The 22,684-nt window shown below is 40.6% G+C and overlaps 1 protein-coding gene across 2 annotated transcripts; it reads right to left on the bottom strand.

Moving 5' to 3' along the window:
- Positions 1-404: 404 nt before the first annotated feature.
- TRIM4 (tripartite motif containing 4) lies at positions 405-22,627 on the bottom strand. 2 transcript variants are annotated; one of them, XM_008583454.1, is made up of 7 exons: positions 22,190-22,627; positions 20,356-20,439; positions 13,542-13,637; positions 12,613-12,843; positions 8,806-8,828; positions 8,376-8,473; positions 405-2,431 (listed from the first exon to the last, which is right to left on the bottom strand). In XM_008583454.1, exons 1-7 carry the CDS (start codon positions 22,580-22,582, stop codon positions 1,845-1,847), a joined length of 1,512 nt encoding a protein of 503 aa, XP_008581676.1. In that variant the 5' UTR covers positions 22,583-22,627; the 3' UTR covers positions 405-1,844. The 2 variants fall into 2 exon arrangements, with proteins under 2 accessions (XP_008581676.1, XP_008581675.1); XM_008583453.1 differs by lacking the exon at positions 20,356-20,439.
- Positions 22,628-22,684: the final 57 nt, after the last annotated feature.

Below are 22,684 nucleotides of genomic sequence, written 5' to 3'. Positions count from 1 at the left end.
GGGCTACCATAAAAAATTACCACCAACTGGATGGCATAAATACAAATTTATTGTCTCATAGTTTTGGAGGCTGCAGGTCAGAAATCAAGATGTTGGCAGGGCCATGCTCCTTTGGAGGCTTCTGGGAAGGATTCTTCCTGGCCTCTCTCACCTATAATAGCCTCAGGAATTCCCTGGCTTGAGGCAGCATAACTCCAATCTCTGCCTCAGTCTCCCATAGCCATCTTCCCTCAGTGTCTTCACATAGCAGTTTCCTGTCTGTGTATGTGCATGTGTGTGTATATACAAACTTCTCTCTTATTAGGATACTAGTCATACTGGATTAGGGTCCACTCAAAAAACTCATCTTAACTTGATTACATTCACAAAGATCCTATTTCCAAATAAAGTAACATTCACAGATAGAACTTCAACATATCTTTTTGGGGAACACAATTCAAACCATAACAGAAAGTATCCCGGAGAATTAAGAACTCAGAAGAAATTGTTGAATGAGGGGGTTGCTCAGGTTGAACAGAAAGACAAGGAAGGATAGGCTGGGACATAGGATGGGGAACATGTTCCAAATTCTCTACAATAAGTACACATGACTTTTATAACCAAAGAGAAAAAATCAGATTAAAAAAATAACTATCCAGTAATTGTCACAATTCTATGTACAATCTCAGAAATGTAAAGTGAATAAAACACACACAGGATAAAAACCATAAAACAAAAAGGTGAAATAAAGATGATGCTGACCCACAACCAGCATTCAATAAATGCTTACAAAGAAAAGAGTAGAAACGAGCATGGGCTTTCATCTCAGACAAATCTAGATTTTAATCCCAATACCCCCATTTGTCAGCTAAGCAATAATGAGCTAATTACTCTAAAGGTTTCAGTTTTGTCATTTGTACAAAGAGTTCAATTTCCATTAACAACCCTGTACATACAATATATGACTCTGACAAATGTACACCACAGTGAACAGGTGAGGGCAGAGACATAGTCAGGAGAGCAGCATGGCAGAGTAAGTAAAGATTTCCTCAACTTTCTGGTCCAGACAAGTGGGGAATATCAGTATTTACTAGAAAGAAGAGGTGGGTTCAGATCCCTGTACCAGCCAGCCACCAAAAAAAAAAAAAAAAAAAAAAAAAGACAGGCATTGCATGACTGGACAGAAAAGGATTCTATAAATTTGTCAAATTTAAGAAAAAATTAGATAAGCATATACCATGGGATGTCCATGCTATATGCCTATAGTACCCATTACGGGACTTCAGACTGTAAGTAACCAAATGCAACTAAAATTGCCTTATATAATAAGGGAGTAATTATCTCATATAACAAGAAGTTTGGGATTAGAGACATCCGAATGTTTAATGATGGCAACAAAGCTTGTGTTTCTTTTCCCTTTCCACTGTTACTGTGTTCTCCTGAGCTGCTAACATCAGAAGTGGGGCTATATCTTCCCAAACATCTTTTAAAAATCTAAAAAGACATCCCCCAAAAGCACCTTGGAAAATTTCCCATCCCATCTCCATTGGCCAGAGTTAGCTAACATGGGACTGCCTCTTCTGAAGTACATGCATGGGGAATACCAAACAGTTCAATTAGGAAGACCCAGAAAAGGTGGCAGGAATTGGGGGATTCACTACCAGGAAGACAACCAATGAGGACTGCCATATCTGTTGTGTATGCACAGAATATGCAGGGACCTGAACAGAACATGAAATTGGAATCTGAATGGACAGTACTGATGGACTACCCGGGATACATATAAAGCAAAAGAAGAGGGCCAAAGAATGTATGTCCCTGGGCTGGGGTATATGGAGGGATTCTTGGGCAGGGAAAAAGTAACCTCACTTCCCATCAGGCACTGGTGGGAGGACTAAATATGCTAATGGACTCAACCAGAAAAATGGTCGGAGGCGTGAGACGAAAGAACAAGAAAAAGTGTGTAGGTGGACTCCATCCACAGCACTATAGAATGAGACATTCCCAGCCCCATGATCCAGATAAACCCCCACCCGGTGAAGAGGTGACTCTTGATTGGTAGGAATTACAGGGAGGCTTGTTAGAGGCCGATAGCCAGCTGAACTCCAATAAATAGCCCAGATTCCCACATGGGGTGATATTTTTGAACTATCAGTAATCCCCATGACGTCCTCCCGACACACCCCCACAGCAATCTCCAGGTTATCTTTGCTCTCAACTTCCCAGTAATGTTTCCCTGAAGTGAAAACGTTTTTTCCCAGAACACAGGGTAAGTGTTGAAATCTCTCTTCAACATGTGTGGTCTTCTGAGGATTTCTCCATCCACTAAAGTAGTTCCATGCTGTAGAAAATACTGGCAAAGAACCGGCTGATGCTCCATTTTTCACATATCTCCCTTCCTGGGAGATGACAAGTTTAGGATGAGCTGTGTCTTCAGCTAGGTTAACAGCCACTGCAGAGAAAATGAGAGCTAAGGTAAATAATGCAACAGTTTACCATCAACCCTCCTCCAGAAATGCCCATCTTTTCTCCAGCTTTGGTTTCATCTTTCTCCTCCTAAATACTGTTAGGGATAAGACTTCTCACCGTCTCCCAAATGCTCGTTAGGTGCATTTAGCAACCTGAAATCCTCATTTCCCTTCTGCTCTAAAAGACTAAGACCTAGAAAACAGGGAGCTTATTATTTCATGACCCCAACTCTTCACAATCAGCATAAGATTTGGAGACATTAACAAATTCTGACTTCTTAAATCAGGACCATAACCAAAGTTGCTGACTTACAGATTCTTCGTACGGCTACACACAGATGTCACACAGAAGAGAGATTAATAAGGTCCCTCTTCACAAGTTCTAGTTGTTTAGTAGGCATCTCCACAAGTCCCCAACAGATAATTCAAAACTGAACTCATTTTCCTATGCTCTCTTCTACCCACTTGAGACTAATCCTCTCACATGCAGACATCTTGTCTTCTATATTCTCTAAGGTGCCAGAGCATTACCATTACCTGAGCACTCATGCTTCAAAATCCTGAGTTTATTTTTGATTCTCCTGACCCTCTATGGCTAACTAGACACCAAGACCTATCAATTCTAGCTCTGAAATATCACTCAGGTTCTTTTCCTCCTCTTCATTCCCATTGTCACTGCCTTCACTCCAACCTTCAACATCTCTCACCTTAATTGTGTCAATAACTTCCTTCCTGGCCTCCCTGCTTCCAAATTCCCCTCCCTCCCAGACTCTCCATGTCTCTCTAGTTTGTTGAGTTTTTTGTTTTTAATAAGGAATGGATGTTGGATTTTGACAAATGCTTTTCCTGCATCAACTGAGATGATCATATGGTTTTCCTTTTTTAGTTTACTAATATGGTGAATTACATTGATTTTCAATTGTTAAGCCAATCCTGCTCTTCTGGGATAAATCCCACTTGGTTGTGATTATTGTGTGCTATCCTATTAATAATACATTGTTCAATTCAATCTGCTAAAATTTTCTTTAGAATTTCTGTATCTACGTTCATGAGAGACGTTGATCTATAGTTCTTTTCTCTTGTAATATCTTCGTCTGATTTTGGTATCATGATACTGTTGGCCTAATAAAAAGAATTGGGAAATGTCCCGTCCTCTTCAGTTTTTTATAAGAGTTCATGTAGAATTGGTATTTATTTTTTAAATGTTTGCTGAATTCACCAATGGAGCCATTTGGGAAGGTTTTTAACTATAACACCAATTTCTTTAATAGAAATAAGGTTATTCCAGTTATCCATGTCTTCATGAGTCAGCTTTAGTAATTTGTTTTTTTTTAAGAAATTTGTTCATCTATGTTGTCGAATTTATTGGCATAAAGCTGCTCATAGTATTCTATTATCCTTTTAATATCTGTAGAATCTGTAATGATGTCACTTCTCTCATTCCTGATGTCAGTAATGTGTGCCTTCTCTTTTTTCCTGATCATCTGATTAAAGGTATGTCAATTTTCTTGATACTCTCAAAGCACCAGCTTTTGGTTTTACTGGTTTTTCCATTGTTTTTCTGTATTCTATTGTAATAATTTCTGCCGATTTTTATTATTTCTATTCTTCTATTTACTTTGGCCTTTACATGTTCTTCTTTTTCTAATGCCTTAAGGTGGAAGCAGACGTCACTGATTTGAGAACTTTCTTCTTTCTAATATGGATAGTTAGTAGCATAAATTTCTCATTAAATACTGCTTTAGCTGCATCCCACAAATTCTGACATGTTGTTTTCCTTTCCATTCAATTCAAAGTATATTCTAACTTCCCTTTTGACTTCTTTAATGCATGGGTTATTGAGAAGTGTGTTATTTAGTTTTCTAACATTTGGGGATTTTCCAGGGATATTTTTGCCACTCAATTCTAATGTTATTGTTGTCAGAGTACACTTTTTATGACTTGAATCCTTTTGAACTTATTGAGAATTATTTTATGGTCCACCTTGATCTATCTATATCCTTGCTCATTTGCTGCCTATTGTTCTAAAAATTATTGAAAGAAAGTAGTGAAAACTCCAACTATAATTATGGATTTGTCAATTTCTCCTCAAAGTTCTTACTTTTAAAAAATCTATTTTGAAGTTCTGTTGCTAGGTCCATAAATGTTTAGAATTATGTCCTCTTAATGAATTGACCTCTTTATCATTAGGAAACGACCTTCTTTATTTCTGGTAATAGTCTTTGCTCTGAAACCTACTTTAATACTAATGTAGCTATTCCAGAGCTCTTTTGATTAGTATTAACATAATTATCTTTTTACATTCTTTTGCTTTGAACATATATGGGTCTTTATATTTCATGTGTTTCTAATAGCACATAGCTGGGTCTTACTTTTTAATCCAATCCAACCAATCTCTGCCTTTTGATTATGGTATTCAGACCATTTATATTTAATGTGATTATTACTACGCTTAGGTTTATATCTGCTATCTTGCTATTTCTTTTCTATTTGTCTTATTTGTTCTTTTTTTCCTCTTTTTCTGCCTTTTTGGTTAATGATTTTTTATGATTCCACTTTCTTTCCTTTGTTGATTAATTAGCTATAACTGTTTTACTCTAATGGTTGACTTAAGGTTTACAGTATACACCTTTAATTGATCAGTTTACTTTCAAGTGATATTACACCACTTCACATACAGTAGAAGCGTACAATAATATACTTCCATTTCTTTTCTCCCAATCTTCACACTATTGTTTTCATGAATTTTACTTATAAATATGTTACAAACCCCACAAAACACTGTTTTGTCTGTTTGAATAGTCAATTACTGTATAAATCAGGGTTCTCCAAAGAAACAGACCCAATAAGAAGTTTATTGCCGTATGTATGTGTATATGTACATATGTGTGTGCATGAGATTAATTATAACGTATTGGCTCAAATGATTATGGTAACTGGAAAGTTCACATCTGCTGTGTGGGATGGCAGACTGAAGACTCAGAGAGAGCCTATGACCCAGCTCAAAGGCCCTCAGGCAGGAATGGCCAATATTGCAGGTGAAGTCCAAGAGAGTCAGTTGCAGACAGACTTCCCTCTTGCTCTGGGGAAGGGTCAGCCTTTTGTCAGCCTACTCAGGTCTTCAACTAATTGGATGAAGCCCACCCACTGTATGGAAGGGAATCTGCCTTCCCCAAGTCTACTGATTTAAATGTTAATCTCATCCAAAAACATTCTCACAAAAACATCCAGAATAATCTTTGACGAAATGTCTGGGCACCCTGTGGCCCAGTGTATCTGACAAATAAATTTACTACCACAATTACTTTTTAAAGAGATTTAAATTACAACAAAAATGTGTATTTGTTCATGTCATTTACCACTTCTGGTACTAATTTATTCCTTTGTATAGATACAGATTTCATCTGCTACCACTTTCCTTCTGCTTGAAGGACTTCATTTCACATTTTTTGAAGTGCTGGTCTACTGTTAATAAACTCTTTCAGCTTTTCTATACCTGCGAACTTCTTTATTTCATCTTTGTTTTTGAAAGATATTTTTGCCAGTAATAGAACTCTAGGTTATGTTTTTCCTTTCAGGACTTTAAAGATTTTGCTCACCTGCATTGTTTCCAATGAGAAATGTAACGTAAACTTTGTTTTTGTTCCACTGTAAGCAGCATGCTCTTTTTTTCTCATTGCATTTAAGATTTTATTTTTATTGCTAGTTTTGAGCAAGCTGATTATGATATACCTTCGTGGACTTTTCTTCATATTTCTTGTGCTTAGGTTTTGTTGAGCTTCTTGGATCTGTGACTTACAGTTTTTGTTAAATTTGGAAAATCTTTGGCTGTTATTTCTTCAAATATTTTTCTTGTCCCATCTTCATCTCTACTCATCACCTTCAGGGACTTTAGTCACTATAGATAAGGCTGCATGAAGTTATCCCACAGGTCACTGATGCTCTTTTCATTTTTTAAACTCTTTTTTTCTGTGTGTTTTATTTTGCATAGTTTCTACTGCTCTGTTTTCAAGTTCATTAATTTTTATTTTGCCATGTCTAATCCACTATTAATCCCATCCAGAGCACTGTTCACCTCAGTCACCATAGTTTTCATCTCTAGAAGTTCAATCTGGGTATTTTTTTTTTTTTTCGTGTCCGGCAACGGATCGCAACCCTCAGTGTCGCGCCCGTACCGGACCAGGACCGGCAACGGGATCGCAACCCTCGGTGTTGCACCCGCACCTCGCTCAGCCAGTGAGCAGGAACCGGTCTGTATGTGGGATCCAAACCCTCGGCGGGAGCGCCGCCGCACTCCCAAGTGGCGCACTGTAGCAGTGTGCCACTGGGCCGGCCCAGTCTGGGTATTTTTAATACCTTCCATGTCTCTCTATGCCTCTTTACAGAATACAGTTATAATAAGTGTTTTAATGTCCTTCCATGCTTTTCCTAACATCCATGTCAATTCCGGGTCAGTTTTAATTGATTACTCTCATTATGACCTATCTTTTTGCATGTCTGATAATATTTGATTGGATGCCAGACACTGTGAATTTACACTGTTGGGTGTTTGTTTTTTATTCCTATTAATTTTCTTAAGCTTTGACCTGGGATGCATTTAAGTTACTTGAAAACAGTCTGGTCCTTTTGAGTCTTGCTTTCATGATTTGTAAGGTGGGTATAGAGTAGTGCTCAGTCTAGGACTAAGTATCATTCACTAATGAGGCAAGATATTCTTAAGTACTCTACCCAGTGCCCCATGAATTAAGAGTTTTCTAATATTGCTAACAGGAACAGGCACTGTTCCTGGCCCTGTGTGAGAACCAGGAACTGTTCCTTCCAATCATTTTAGAAGTCTCTTCAGCCTCAGGTAGTTCACAGGCATGCGCTGATCAGTACTCTGCTGAATACTCAGGGAGTCCCTCTGCAGATTACCAGGGTTCTCTGTACAGCTCTCTCCTCTCCAATACTCCGTCCAGTACTCTGCAAACTCTCACTGCTTTGTTCTACCTGGACTCTCAGCTCTGTCCTTCAACTCAACAAGTCTGCCTGGCTTTCCCTCAGTTACTCTTCCCTGAGATGGCCTGGAAACTCTCTGAATGCTATAGGCTAGAGCAATCACAGGGCTCACCTCATTTGTTTCACATTTCTCAGGGATCACTGTCCTTTACTGCCCGATGCCCAGTGTTTCATGTTCTTGTTTCATGTACTGTCTCTTGGTTTTTTGTTTGTTTTCTCAGTTGTCAGACAGGAAAGTAAATCTAGTCCCCATTACTCCATTTTGGCTGGAAGTGAGCATCCACAACATAAGATTCTTAATCAGGGATGTGCACGAGATTTGTCAGCACAGCTTTTACTACATGCACATGCCTTGGTACCTCCCTAGAGATCCAATGAGTTTATTTTCAGTCTGTCCTATACTCATCTTCTCAACCTCAGTCCCTACCTTTCCCTGCAGTGCACCTTATGACTTAGCGACACTGGATAATTTCCCTCCATTTTCTGTACATGGGTACACCCTGATTTTCTACTGGGAAAACTCCTACTAATCCCTCAAATTCCAGAACTGTCACCTCTGCTGTGAAAACTTCCCTACCTCATTGCCAACAGAGCCCTTCCTCTTAACTTCTGTAACGTTTTACTCCTACCACTGATAAACATTGGCTCATACTGTATTACAATAAGTGGTATGTGTCTGTCTCTCCAGTTTGCTTATGAACTCTTACAAAAAGGTCTCTTTCTTTCTGTATCATTTGTACCTTGTAACACCATGTGTGTTAAATAAATGTTTCTTGAATGAAGTATACATCCATTTACTATTACCATTTTTCCTGATACTCCTGTTAGCTTCATGCTCTGTTTCCTCTTCCCTTTCCAGACTTCTCTCACCATTTATTCTCTTACATGAAAAGTTTCTAGGGAGCTCCAAGTCCTAGAGATTCTGCTCACCTTGGAATCGCTTCAGAATTTCCTTCATCATTGGTATCTGGCACACTGTCCTCACGTTCAGAACTTCAAAGGAATAGTTCACATCCTGGTTCTCACTCCTAAGAAAAGGACAGAAGGCCACTCTTCTTAGAAGACAACTAGGGCAGCCAAGATCGCAAACTCTCACCTGAAGGTTCCAAGGCCAAAGCTCAGATCACTTTTATGCCACCACCCATTGGTCACTTGGTAGCATCTCAGGTATCATATCAACTATTGCAGTAAAGTGGTGCTTGTGTTCCTCCTCACAGAAGTGAATAGTGGAATTCCTCCTCCACAGACCCCAAAGGGTGTGCCCAGACTGATCTATGGAGCCCAAAACTTGTTTCTCCTCTGCTCAGCCTATATCTTTACCATTCCAGTCAGGCTCCCATATGAGAGTAGAAGCTCTTACCTGGTCAACACATCTTTTGGATTCTGTGAAAAGAAGAAAGAAGTAAGTATGGACCTTCCCCTTGAGACCCAGGACACAACTTTGTAAGCAGGAGTTTTCTATTAGTTGCTTTTGCTAATGTCACATATGATCTCCTGTTGCCAAAGCCAAAGAACTGACATAATCTACTCGTTTTTTTTCATGTGATCCCTCTCTGCACTATCTGACAATGTTGACCAATTCCCTTCTTGAAACCCTACTCTTTTTCCTTTGGCATTATGATGTTAACTCTCTCCTGGCTTTTTGCCTATTTTGCCATCTTTCAATCACAGAGCCACCTTCTTTGCTTGTCCTTTGACAGGCTCCAGCTTCAATCTTCTGCTCTTCTCCTTCCCTCTTATTTGCTTTACAAGATTACTTTTAAGTTATAATCACAATGGACACCTTTATAATGTGTGGGCCCAAAGAGTTTTTTATACAGGTGAATTTTACTGAAATTTAGAGAACTAAAAAACCCCTATCCTAAGTTGTGACAGAAAGGAGAGAAACAGAAAATTTTCCCAACTGATTTTAAGAGACTAGTATAACCTTGTTCTTCAAGCCACTAAAGGAAATAAACATAAGAAAAAATTATAGACCCATTTCATTTAAAAACATAGATGCAAAAATTCTCAGTAAAATATTAGCTAACCAATGCCACTAGTGTATTTTTAAAATAGTTTCTCCGCCAAACCTATAACCCAGTCTAATCATGAGAAAAGTACTAGACAAATTCCAATACAGCAGTTCCCCTTTATCCATGGTTTCACTTTCCGCAGTTTCACTTTCTTTGGTTTCAGTAATCTGTAGTCAACAGTGGTCTGAAAATATTAAATGAAAAATTCCAGAAACAAACAATGCATAAGTTTTAAGCTGAATGCTGTTCTGAGTAGTGTGATGAAATCTCATGCCGTCCCACTCCATGATGCTGGGACATGAATCATTCCCTTGCCCAGCATATCCACCCTATATACACCACCCACCCATTGGTCACTCAGTAGCATCTCAGTTCTCAGATCGACTATCGCAGTAATGCAGTGCTTGTATTCAAGTAACCCTTATTTTACTTAATTATGGCCTCAAAGCCCAAGACTAGTAATGCTGGCAAATCAGATATGCCAAAGAGAAGCCATGAAGTATTTCCTTTAAGTGAAAAGGTGAAAGTTCTCAACTTAATAAGGAAAGAAAAAAAGTTATACGCTGAGGCTGCTAAGATCTATGGTAAGAATGAATCTTTTATTCATGAAATTGTGAGGAAGAGAAAAGATATTCATACTAGTTTTACTAGTTTTGGTGTCGCACCTCAAACTGCAAAAGTTAGGCCCACAGTGTGTAACAAGTGCCATTAAGATGGAAAAGGCATTAAATTTGTGGGTGGAAGACACAAAGAGAACTGTGTTCCAATCAATAGCAACGTGTTGTGCCAGAAAGCAACGTGTACTTAGCCTATGGAAGACTTCAGCAAAGGATCCTGTGAAACAAGTTACACCAAGCCATTTACTGCAAGTAAGGGATGGCTACACACATTCGGGAATACAGGTCGATCATAGCCTAATGCTACGTCACAGTGCCTACACATCTTCACCTCACTTCTTCTCATCACATACACATTGTATCTTCTCACATCATCACAAGAAAGGTAAGTTCAGTACAATAAGATATTTTGAGAGAAAGAGAGAAACCACATTCACATAACTTTTATTACAGTATATTTTTGTAACTGTTCTATTCTCATTGTTTATCTCTTACTGTGTCTAATTTATAAATTAAACTTTATCATAAGGTATGTATGTATAGGAAAAATCATAGGACTCAATGCTATCTGTGGTTTCAGGTATTTACTGGGGGATCTTAGAATGTATCCCCTGTGGATAAAGAGAGTTTACTGTAGAGGGGCATCCTGTATTTGACCAGCACTCCCCAGAACTTACAAGATCATCAAAAACAAGAAAAGTCTGAGAAACAGTCCCAAGAGGAGACATGACAAACAAATGTAATGTCGTTTCCTAGATGGGATTCTGGAAAACAAAAAGAACACTGGGTAAAAACTAAAAAGGTATGAATAAACTATGTATCAATGTATGAATAATAATGTATCGATATTGGTTCATTAATTATAACAAATGAACCATACTAATGTAAGATGTTAATAACAGGGGAACCTGCGTGAGGGAGGATATGAGAACTATCTGTACTACCTTCTCAATTTTTTTGTAAATCTAAATTGTCTTTTATAAAAAATGGTTAATTACTATATGAAAAAGTACTCAGTCTCACTAGTTATTGTAAGGAAATAGCCTAAGTGATTCATTTTCAGGAATAGCTTAGCAAAGCGTGTTTAACTGGCTCAACCTGTTCCCAGACAGCCCCTGAACGGGCAGAGCTCAGCAGCTGCACGTCACTCTTGAGAAGACTCCTCAAGATGGTGGTTAGTCACTAGCCCCTTTGTTCTCTTCATTTCCTGGTTCTTCTCCCTTCTCAGGGTTTTGGTGGCCTTTTTTGTGAACTTGTCCTGAGTCATCAGACAAAGGAATTCCTTACAAGGAGATAATAAATCTTGGGCAACATCTGAGAAGATTGTGCATCCCATAGTACTCAGCCAATGAGGAACTGGGGAAGGGATTTGTGCACTAGAGAATAAACTGCTTGCTGTAACGGTTCCCTGTGTGCCTGCCAAACAGACACCCCATCTTGCAAGACTGTCATTAAAGTCTTGCTTCACTGTACCTCGTGTCTCCATGTCCATTCTTTGGTATTGGACAGGTGAGGTTATTTCTCACAGTTATCAGGGATATGCCATCTATCTTTCAGGAGGAGGGAAAGCATGCTGGTTGAGGGCATGAGATAACATTACGTACCTTTAAGGTGGCTAAAATTAGAGAGATGATAATTCTAAGTACTGGTGAGGACAGAAAGCAACCAGAACTCGCACATTGCTACTTATATTGCAAACTGGTACAACCAACTTGGAAAACAATTTGGAATCATCTAGTAAAGCTGAACACATGCATGCCCTGTGACCTGGAATTGCTCTCATGGGTATAGAACTGACAGTAATGTGCACAGAGATATGTTCATGCATATCCATAGCTACTTTCTTGTAACACTAAAAACTAAAAATAATACAAATTTCCCTCAAAAGTAAAATGAATAATATGTTTAGCATGTTAATATAATAACATACTATACAGCAGGGTTTCTCAACCTCGGCACTACTGACATTTTGGGCTGGGGAGAGGTGTGTGCTATGCATTACAGGATGTCTAGCAGCATCTGTACACACTAGATGCCAGTTATTAACCACCCCCAAGTTGTGCCACCAAAAATGTCTCCACATTGTCCTCCAGGTGATCAAAATCGTCTCTGGTTGAAAACGACTGCCGTGTAATGACGAAAACAAATATCTACTGCTACTTATGACAACATAAAAATAATATATCTCAAAATCTGTGGAACACAAAGCAATACGTAAGGATAAAAGTATAGCTTAAATATATTTAATACATTATAAATGTACAAATAAGATGAATGGAAAAGCCTTAGATGTGCTTCAGATCCTGAGCTTAGCATATCTAAATTTCAGATTATTTTTCTCTGAATGGTGTATCTTTGACTCTAACTATGTAACAATAGCAGTAACACAATTACCAACAAAGAGAAGACATGACTTCTATTAAAGCCATTCACCAGGAAAGACATTCAGCTCTAAAGACAAGAGGGAGTTCAGTCAGTGATGTTACCTAACAACTCCATAGAGACAGAGATTAGTTCCTCCCATGCCTGCCTCACCTGGAGTAACTCCAGGGTAGAGGCCTGGCTCTTTTCCTCCACCTCTGAGATGAGGTTCTTCAAGGAAGTGATCATTTGATTGAGACTTGACATGTTCTCTTTCAGTTTCTCCTTTGTCTCTTCTTCTTCTTTGCTCAGTCTCTGAAGAAACAGTTGCTCTTCTTCAGCCAGGAAGTGGTGCAGCTTCGAAAACTCTGTGCTGATTCTCATCCGCTGATTCTTTATCTTCTCCTATGGCGATATAAGATTTGCTCAGTCCTTTTTCTACCTGGCCCTTCTTCCTAAATTCCTTGCACATGGTTCCCCGACAATCCATGGTCCTTTCCATCCTAATCAACTCATCCAGAAAAACTCAGGCCCACCCACCACAAATTTCCATTATGCCTTTATTTACACCTACATGATATTTTTGTACTAGTCATTACAGTATTCATTCATTCTTTGTAACATTTAAGTCTCTACCTCTGACAACAATGCCTTTTTTGTATACTTTTTAAACTAAAATGCGCTTTCATATCTATTATTTAGTTTAGCCCTCAGAACACCTGTTTAGTTTTGTTAAATCTTTAGGAGTGTGTATGTGCTCGCATGATACCTCTCAACTAGACTAGCCTCCCTGAAAGCAAGGTAACTCATCAGTTTCTTTCCATAATCCCATGGACTCCAAACCAACTCCAACCTAGGGAGTATATTTAGAAAAAAGTGGAAGGAGGGAGGCACTTCCTTAAAGTAAAGATATGGAGATGAAGTGTGTGGAGCTCACACTGCTCAAAGCCACAGGTCAGTAGGGATAAATGCTTCTGTCGTATCACCTTATCTGCAAGGAGCCTGACAACCAATGACACCCTGCAAGCTCTTCCCTGTAAAACCCCATGAGCAGCCCTAGACCGAAAGGGCCTCAGGAGCAAGAAACGCCACTTCTACATTACCTTCCACTTTGTAGCATTCTTCACTTCCACCTCATGGAAATGCAAGGCTTTCTTCATTTTGGCCATAAGAATAAATTGACATTTAAGAAGTTTCTCCTGCCAGCAGAAACACACATAGGAAAGAAATCATGTCTCCAAGCATCTTCCTTGTTTAAGAGCTAAAAGTCACCTAATGGGGAATGAGATTGAGAAAATATTGAAGATGGTCATAGGCCTATGATAAGAACTACTCAGATCTGACAGTATCACGCTACATGGAGTTTGCCTATTAAGTTGGCAAAAACTAGAAACTGTTAGAGGATTAATAAATATCTAGTATTGGCAAGGGAGAAGGTCCTTGTCACCACAGTAGCAGGAGAGTAAAAAAGTGCCATCTTTTTGAAGGGCAACTGGCAGGATTTAACAAATTTTAAATGTGTACAACCCTACTTCTAATAATCTATCCAACAAAACACTAGCAAAAATAATATGTAAAGAAATGTTTACCGAAGCATTATTTATTACCCATTAATGGGAAATTATTAAATAAATTATGGTGATACTCTGCATCAATTTCAGGCAGCTCTGTCTATACAGACATGAAATACATGTTATATTAAGTTAAAATCAAGCTATAAAACAATATGTACTGTATAAGTGTTTTAAAAAAATAAATATGTCTGAGCACATATGTGTTTATGTATGTGAATGTATTTGTATGTGAATAGAAGAAAAATGTGGAAAGATATATACCTAATATTTTTTTTCGTCCTTTTTTATTTATTTATTTTTTTGAGACCGGCCGCACCGCGCTCAGCCAATGAGCGCTGTGAGCGCACCGGTCATCCCTATATAGGATCCAAACCCGCGGCGGGAGCGCTGCTGCGCTCCCAGCGCTGCACTCTCCCGAGTGCGCCACAGGCTCGGCCCGATATATACCTAATATTAACACTGGTTATTTCTGGGGAATAAGAATGGCTTGGAAGTTGGCGGTGGGACTAGAAATTTTATAAATTTCTGCTCTGTTTGAATTTCTACAAGAGGTAAAGGCCTTTTTTGTAATTAAAAAATCCAAATACATTATTAAAAAATAAAGCAAGTCAACCAACACTGACAAAGTGGGCTGTTGAAGGGCAGTACCTGACAGCAGAATGTCAGATATGACCAAAGTAGACAGGTTAAAGAAACACAAAGGGGATCCAGGCTAGAACTGGAAACAACTACATGTAAGGGGTACACAAAGGATGAAAATCCTGCAAAGAAGCTAAGATGAGCAGCTGGTGAAAGACCAAGAGAAAATGGTTTCTTATTTGCCGAAGGAAGAGAAATTTTAAATTAAAAACTGGTGAATAGTATCAACTGCTGAAGGGTGGCCTAGGGCAACTTTCTGTAAGGCTGAATGTATATAAAAATAAAAAGCTAAAAGAAAATGAAGAGAACTAATAAACTATATAATTTTTAAAAATTCTTCCCTAGGAGAGTAATAAAAACTAATAGGTATGGGCTGAGCCCGTGGCGCACTCGGGACAGTGCGGCACTGGGAGCGCAGCAGCGCTCCCGCTGCGGGTTTGGATCCTATATAGGGATGGCCGGTGCACTCACTGGCTGAGTGCCGTGCGGCCAGTCTCAAAAAGGACAAAGAAAAACAAAAACCTAATAGGTATAACTTTTCTTTCAATCATTTACAAACGACAATGGTTAATAAAGTTAAATAACTTAAAAGACTGAGAACTTCAAAATTGGCAAGGATGTGGAGCAACCAGAACTCTCATATGATGTCACTGGGTGTGTGAAATGGTATGACCATTTTGGAAAAGTTCCAGCAGAAAACTAAACCATACCTGTACCAGCCAGCTGCCAAAAAACCCAAACCTAAACATACATTAATCCTATGGCACAACAATTCTACTCCTAGACCCAGGAAAAATGAAAACGTGTTCACAAAAAGACCTGTACAAGAACATTCAAAGCACTTTTATTCATAACAGCCCCAAACTACAAACAGCCCAGGTATCCACTAACAGGAACATTGATAAACAAACTGTAGTATGTTCATACAATGAAATACCACTCAGCAATAAAAAGTAACAAACTACTGACACACAAAAACGGATGAATCTCAAAATCAATATGCTGAACAAAAATATTCTACATGAGAGTATAGACTGTAAGATGCCATTTATATGAAGTTCTGGAATGAATGGGCAAAACTGATCTGTGTTGATTAGTGGTTAATCAGAACAGTGGTTGCATTGGGTGGGTGTAGGGATCAGATTATTAACTGCAAAAGGGCATGAAGAAACTTTCTGGGGTGATGGTAATGTTCTTTATCTTGAGTAGGGCTTGGGTTGTCCCACCCAAATGCATTTGTCAAAAGCTTAGCAAATGTACACTTAAGATTTGCATATTTTAGTGTATTAAATTTTACCTCAAAACATACCATAAACAAATACTGAATGTGGTTAATGATATACATGCTAAAGTATTTTGTTTGCAATTGACTTTTTTCTTGGCGGCTGGCCAGTACAGGGATCTGAACCTTTGACCTTTGTGTTATAATACCACTCTAACATGCTTCAAAAGGAAATAAGAATTGATGGATAGAGAGGATATAGGCAGATGGAGGGCTATGTGATAAACAAGCAGTGTAAAATGTTAATGGTAGAACCTAGATGTGATATGTTGGTATTATCATAAAATTCTTCCAACTCTGATATATGTTTGAAAATTTCATACCAAAATGTTGGGGAGGGCCAGCCCGGTGGCGCACTGCTACAGTACGCCGCTTGGGAGCGCGGTGGCGCTCCTGCCGAGGGTTCGGATCCCACATACAGACCAGTTCCCGCTCACTGGCTGAGCGAGGGGTGGGCGCAGCACCGAGGATTGCGATCCCGTTGCCGGTCCTGGTCCGGTACGGGCACGAAACTGAGGGTTGCGGTCCGTTGCCGGACACGAAAAAAGACAAAAAAAAAAAAATGTTGGGGAAAAATAAGATTAGATTATAAACGGGATTTTATATAGTTCTGTTAAATGTCACAAGATCGGGCTGGCCTATTAGTTCAGTTGATTAGAGCAGTGTTATAACACCAAGGTCAAGGGTTCAGATCCCCATACCGGCCGGTGTCACTCACACACACACACACACACACACACACACAGTCACAAGAGCTTCTGTGCTATTTTCTTTCTATATAATTTTACCGGCCAGTGACACACACACACACACAGTCACAAGAGCATCTGTGCTATTTTCTTTCTACCATAATTTTTCCTAACGTAATATAATCTATTTACTACCTCTAGCGGTTAACTTAAATAGGTATATAACCCTGCTACTCAATAAGCTATCTCATGTAATTTTATTCCTTAATTCAATTATAACTGGCACTTTGTGATCATTGTCAAATTTGATGCATATGAGACTTGCAATGAGATATACAGCACCTTTAAATATGACCAAGTTTTTTTAAGTTTTCACTTTTGTTTGATAATGAAAAAAAAATCTTTTAAATAGAGATTTTCCATTTTTAAAAAATCCCTTTAACAATTCCAGTATGCATAAATGATCTGTATGGTTCTATTATCCAAGACTCTACCTAAGTCTTTTAGAATTCTTCCACAGCTGGGATCTAAATGGGACCCGAGTAAACCTGGCAACTCTGCAGAGATTAAAAAACACCTTCCGGCTGGCCCGGTGGCGCACTGGAGAGTGCGCCGCTTGGGAGCGCGCCGCCGAGGGTTTGGATCCCATGTGGAGACCAGTTCCCGCTCACTGGCTGAGCGCGGTGCGGGTGCAACACCGAGGGTTGCGATCCCGTTGCCGGTCCCCGGTATGGGCGTGACACCGAGGGTTGCGATCCCGTTACCGGTCAGTAAAAAAAGACAAAAAGGAAAAAAAAACCACCTTCCCTGCAACAACAGGCACTGCCACAAGGTGGCAGGAGGGCAACACCAAACATTTCAAAGTGGGGTTAGAGGTACCGAAGTTAAAATTTTACTTTCTCTTCATTTAACATCAGAAAATGTATGTATATGAAAACACAGGTTTAACAAAAAGGCAAACATTCAGAGTGAAGATATTTACTAACTTGTGTTCAGATAGTTCAAACAACATTAAACTTCAAATCAGAAGATCTGAGTTTAGTCTAGACCTTCACAAACTAGCTGTGTACCTGTGACCAAGTCAGCTTCACACATTTCCAGGGTCTCAGCTTCCTTACCTATTAAATGCAGACAAAGAGACTAAATGGTCTCTTAAATACCATCCCAGCTCTTAAGTTCTGTGAACTTCAGTCATTATTACTTCTGCACTCAATCCAAGCAGGTAGGTCCACCTCCAAATACACCTCAGATCTGCCTACTTGCCACCCTTCTGCCACCTCCTGGTGTAAGACACTTGTAAGTCTGTTGTCTGGACAACGACAATAACCTCCTGACTGTCTCCCTACTAGCAGTCTTGTCCTTCTCTCATGCAATATCCACACAGCAGCCAGAATAATCTTTTTAAACACCAATCAGATCATGTCACTCCCCTGTTGAAGATTCTTCATTGGTTTTCCACCTCACCGAGGAAATTCAAACACCTTCTTATGGCCCCACATAATTCAGCCCTGGCCTACATTTGGCATCTCTTCTCAAGCTACTTAGGATGCTCCAGGCTCACAGACCTTTCAGTTCCATAAATATATCCAACTCTCGTCAGCCTCAGGGTCTGCACATTTTCTGTCCACTGCCTAAAATGCTTATCCCACAGCTCCTCAGATGGCTGACTCCTTAACCATCAAGTCTCAACTGAAATGTCAAATCTCCAGAGAAGGCTCTGTTCACCTTATTAAAGCCCCTGGCTACTTGTCTGGCACAGCACTTTCTTTCACAGCACACATCAAATGTGTGATTATTTCATTTTTTGTCTATTAACTACCTACCAACCCCAGCCCAACTACACCATGAGCTCCCTGGAAAGTCTTTTTTTTTTTTAAATCTCTTTCTTATTTATTCCTATTAGTTTTGTTTTTCCCTGGAAAGTCTTTATCTGTCTTGTTCACCATTGTATTCTCAGTGCTATGTCTGACACCGTAGTGCAGTGTCTGACACAACACCAGTGCTCAGTATTTGTTAAAGCTTAGCTCCTAGAATCAGAAGACTAAATATTAGCATCAGGGAAAGAAGAGCTGTGTCTGGAAGACTTTACCATGCAAACTATTTGCATCCTGAGGTTCATGAAGCTCTTTTTCTCTCCCTGCCATGAATGAGTCTCTTAAAAACACTTGTTCTGAAAGATTTTTAAATTGAAATTTCCCTCCATGAAAGTACTAAGATGATGTAGCACCATGGTTCTCTATCCTATCCGTACATTAGAATTACTTAGAGAACTTTTTTGACGTCAACCCCCCCCCCCCCCAACTGAATCAAAATCCCTGGGGTGGGGCCCTGGTTTGATATTTCTTACAAGTACCCCAAGGCACTTTTGTGGTGGTCCTAATGTGTATCTTGAGCCACTGGCATGACCCAAGACAGCAAGCAGGGTGTTCTAAGAATTCACCAAAGCAAGTTTCCTGGATGCAGTGCTCAGGGGCTCAGATCCTCAGAGGAAGCTTCTGGCACACTGTTTGCAGGGCTCAGGTATGGACAGAGGATGGGGATATTTTCCATGGATTTAGGGAACTCCTGACTTTTCCAACTGTCCAACTTTTAAGACAGAGTCCACCCATCCTAGTATGTGCTAGGAATGGGATGCTTGAAAACAGTGTAGCTCCCCCCAAGAGCAACTTAATGTTTTTCTAACTAACTTGGGGCAGGGATAGAGTAAGAGATGGATAAATGGAGCAAGGACTAGGCAGAGAAGGGCAGATACTGGGGAGTTCTGCCTAATGACTCAACTCCTGAACACCTGCCCAGCCAACCTTCTGCATTCAGCCTACCCCAATGCTACCCTTACCCACTCACTCCCAGCCTGTTGGACCATTTTGTTTAATCCCACCTCTTCCAAAAAGTCTTCTTGGATTAGTTGTGGCACAGTGAAAAGTGCAATGACTTAGGAGTTAGAGGACCTTGGTTTAAGTTTAGTCACTTCCTAGCTCTGTGATCTTGGCAAGTTATCTCACATCTCTGTGCCTCAGTTGCCTCATCTGCAAAGAGGAGATAAAAGAATTCATCTAATTATAGGGTTGCTATGAGGACTAAGAATAACAATATGAAAGGCACTTAGAACTTTGGGTGGTACATAAGAAGTAATCAATAACTGACAGCTATTATTAAAACTATTATTATTACTGAAGATTTAAGGGTTATACCCCCTTAACTCCCATCCACTTATCTTTTCCTCAGCCCTCACGCACACATGTATCTTCCCTCACATTTCTCTGATGGGTCCCTTCATCCCTTTTGCTGGCTACTAACCATTGGTGTTTTCCAAGCTTCTCTCCATACCCATCTTTTTTTACCCTTTATGTGGTCTCTCTGGAAGAATCTCATCTACTTACTTCTTCTGACTTCAAGGATAAGCTAACAATTCTAAAATATTGTGTCTCTGGCCTTCTAGGTGCCCGCCTGCTGTCCCTCTTCCTTAGCCTTCTTGTCATAGTTACTTCATATTCAACATGTCCCAAAATGAACAAAGCATTTTCTGTGCTAAGCCTACTCTTCCTCCTATGTACCTTATCTTGGTTAACCCCACAATCATCTACCTGACATCCAAGCCAGAAATCTGGACTACCATCCTAGATTCTTCTCTCTCTTACCCACCAATTCGAATTGGTCACCCACCCATGCACCTCCAGCTCATGTTTAATCCACTGCCTCTTCTCCATCACCCCTGCCCTGCACTAATTCAGGCTCTTATCTCCTGCTTAAAGTAGTGCAACAGCAGCCAAATTGGTCTTCTCTTCCATTCATCCACATGTATGCCAAAGTGATCTTTCTAAAACAAAAAAAACTGGTCATATAATTCCCTGTCTTAAAACCCTTTAAAGAGTCTCCACTGCCTGAAAGAGAAAGCTCAATCTTTTTAGTATGGTCAACAAGAACCTTCATGACATGGCCCTTGCCTCTTTCTTCAACCTCAGTTCCCACCAGCCTCCCTCCTGTGCTTCACACTCCAGAAGTACTGAGCAGTCTCCAGTCCTCTCACACATCACGTGCTATTCCATGCCACATGTCGAATATGCTGTTCCTCTGGCCTGAAACATCCTCTCCCCTACCTTGCTGTACTCACCCTTCAAGAGCTAACTCACAGGATGGCCTGTTAGCTCACTTGGTTACAGCAGTGGTGCTGATAACACTAAGCATTAAAATCAGGGGTTCAGATCCCCATACCGGCCAGCCGCCAAAAAAGAAAAAACAGAGCTAACTCGTGTTTCACTCCTGTCTGAAGCCTTTCCTCACTCCTCACCCAACACTCCGACCTCAGATCTCCTGTGTACTGTACTCGGTACATACTTTAACAACTCTCACATGCACTGAAGTTAACGTTCTACATGCTTATTTCCCTTATAGAACAAGGCCCACGTCCTTCTCATCAATTTTTTCTAGATTCTACATCAATGCTTGGCACACAGTAAGCACCTATAAAAGCTACTGGATAAAGAAATAAATGTACACTTTCTAGTCTGGCTTTGCACTTGTTTCCTGTTCATATTTAGTTGATTAAACTGTACAGCATTTTACATTTATAAAACACTATTAGCGTGTCATTAAATTCATGTATCCGTGTACTTACTGAATATGAATTCTGTTGGAGACCACTGTAGTTACACCCCGAAAAGGGTGGGGCTACTCTGGAAAGGATGATCAAAGAAAGTCTTCAAGCTAAAAGCTAAAAGGATCTAAAGGATGGGAGGTATGGGTAGAGAAAGAGAACAGACTTGAAACAAAAGCAAGAAAGCCAGTGTAGCTGGAGCAGAGTAAGGTAAACTGAGTTACTCAACTGAAGCTTACCCCGGTAAGATGGGACAGATAATCCCCAAATTCAAGTGTTACTTTCGCAACTGATAAAGGAAGCTAATAACAAAACCCAGCCTCAACACTCCACACCAGGCTTTTCCCAAATCATTAGCTGTCTATGACATCTATAGGCATAGTCTTGCACTGCCCAATACAGCACCCATTAGCCATGCAAGCACCTGAAATGGGGATAGTCCGAAGTGATTTCTGCTCTAAGTATAAAATACACACAGATTTCAAAGACCTATTATGAAAAAAAAAAAAAGTAAAATATAATTTTCATCTCAACTAACCCTGAATGATAATATTTTGGCTAATTGGGTTAAATAGAATATATTATTAAAATTAACATCACCTTTTTTTTGTACTACTAGAAAATTTTTAAATTATATGAGTATGTGGTTCACATTACACTTCTATCGGATAGCACTGGTAAACATCTCGGTATGCTTTTACCTTAACTAGGTGCTCCCCAGGGGCCAGCCCCTTGAAAATTCTGCATAATGATCGCTGAGGCTTGCACCGCCCCTCCCCTAATCCCAATTCTAATCCTAGCTCGGAGCTCTGCCAGTCGCTTAACTCCTTTGAGGGGGGGGGGGGGGGGGGGGGGGGGGGTTCATGCTTCCAATAGGAATGACAGCCACCTCGCGGGTCGTTTATGAGAACTAAGCAAACGTTCTCGGGCAACAACGGCAGTCCTGTGACGATGGCCGCGACGGCCGGCTCACCCGGTAGCTCTGGAAGGCCTCGTCGATGGGCGACATGTCGTGGGCCTGGTGCTCCTGGGACTCCCTACACACCAGGCACACGGGCCGCTGGTCGTTCTCGCAGAAGAGACGCAGCGGCTCCCGGTGGCGGCCGCACAAGTCCGGGGACTGGGGGCCCAGGCGCCAGCGCCGCGTCTTCTCCGTCAGCCTGGCCAGCGCCCAGTTGGGCCGCAGCGCGGCGGGCGTCGACGGCCGTCGGCACTCGGGGCAGGAGAACGGGCCGCCGCCCGGCTCCCAGCTGCGGTGCAGGCACTCGCGGCAGAAGTTGTGGCCGCACTCGATGGACACCGGCTCCTGGAAATAGTCCAGGCAGATGGAGCAGGTCAGGTCCTCCTGGAGGTCCTCGGCTTCCATGCCGCCTCTCTACCGCAGAGCCGGGGTCCAACGGGAGGCGCGGGAGGGGCCGGCAGACTGCCTCTCTCCCAGTGTTCAGGGGACCCAAACCCGACCCCAACA

The sequence above is a fragment of the Galeopterus variegatus genome, unplaced genomic scaffold (genome assembly GCF_000696425.1).
Source record: "Galeopterus variegatus unplaced genomic scaffold, G_variegatus-3.0.2 Scaffold2917, whole genome shotgun sequence".
NCBI classification, from domain to species: Eukaryota; Metazoa; Chordata; class Mammalia; order Dermoptera; family Cynocephalidae; genus Galeopterus; species Galeopterus variegatus.
The sequence above is the reverse complement of the archived record's forward strand: the minus strand, read 5'-3'. Positions and strand labels throughout refer to the sequence as shown.

Excerpts from the sequence above, each read along its gene's own strand:
- TRIM4 (XM_008583454.1), bottom strand. The coding sequence starts at position 22,582 with ATGGAAGCCGAGGACCTCCAGGAGGACCTGACCTGCTCCATCTGCCTG. Across the intron at positions 20,440-22,189 it reads AGGCCTTCCAGAGCTACCGG|AAAGATCACTTTGGCATACA; the intron begins GTGAGCCGGCCG and ends TTTTTGTTTTAG. Across the intron at positions 8,829-12,612 it reads CTACCCTGGAGTTACTCCAG|AATCCAAAAGATGTGTTGAC; the intron begins GTGAGGCAGGCA and ends TTCTTTTCACAG.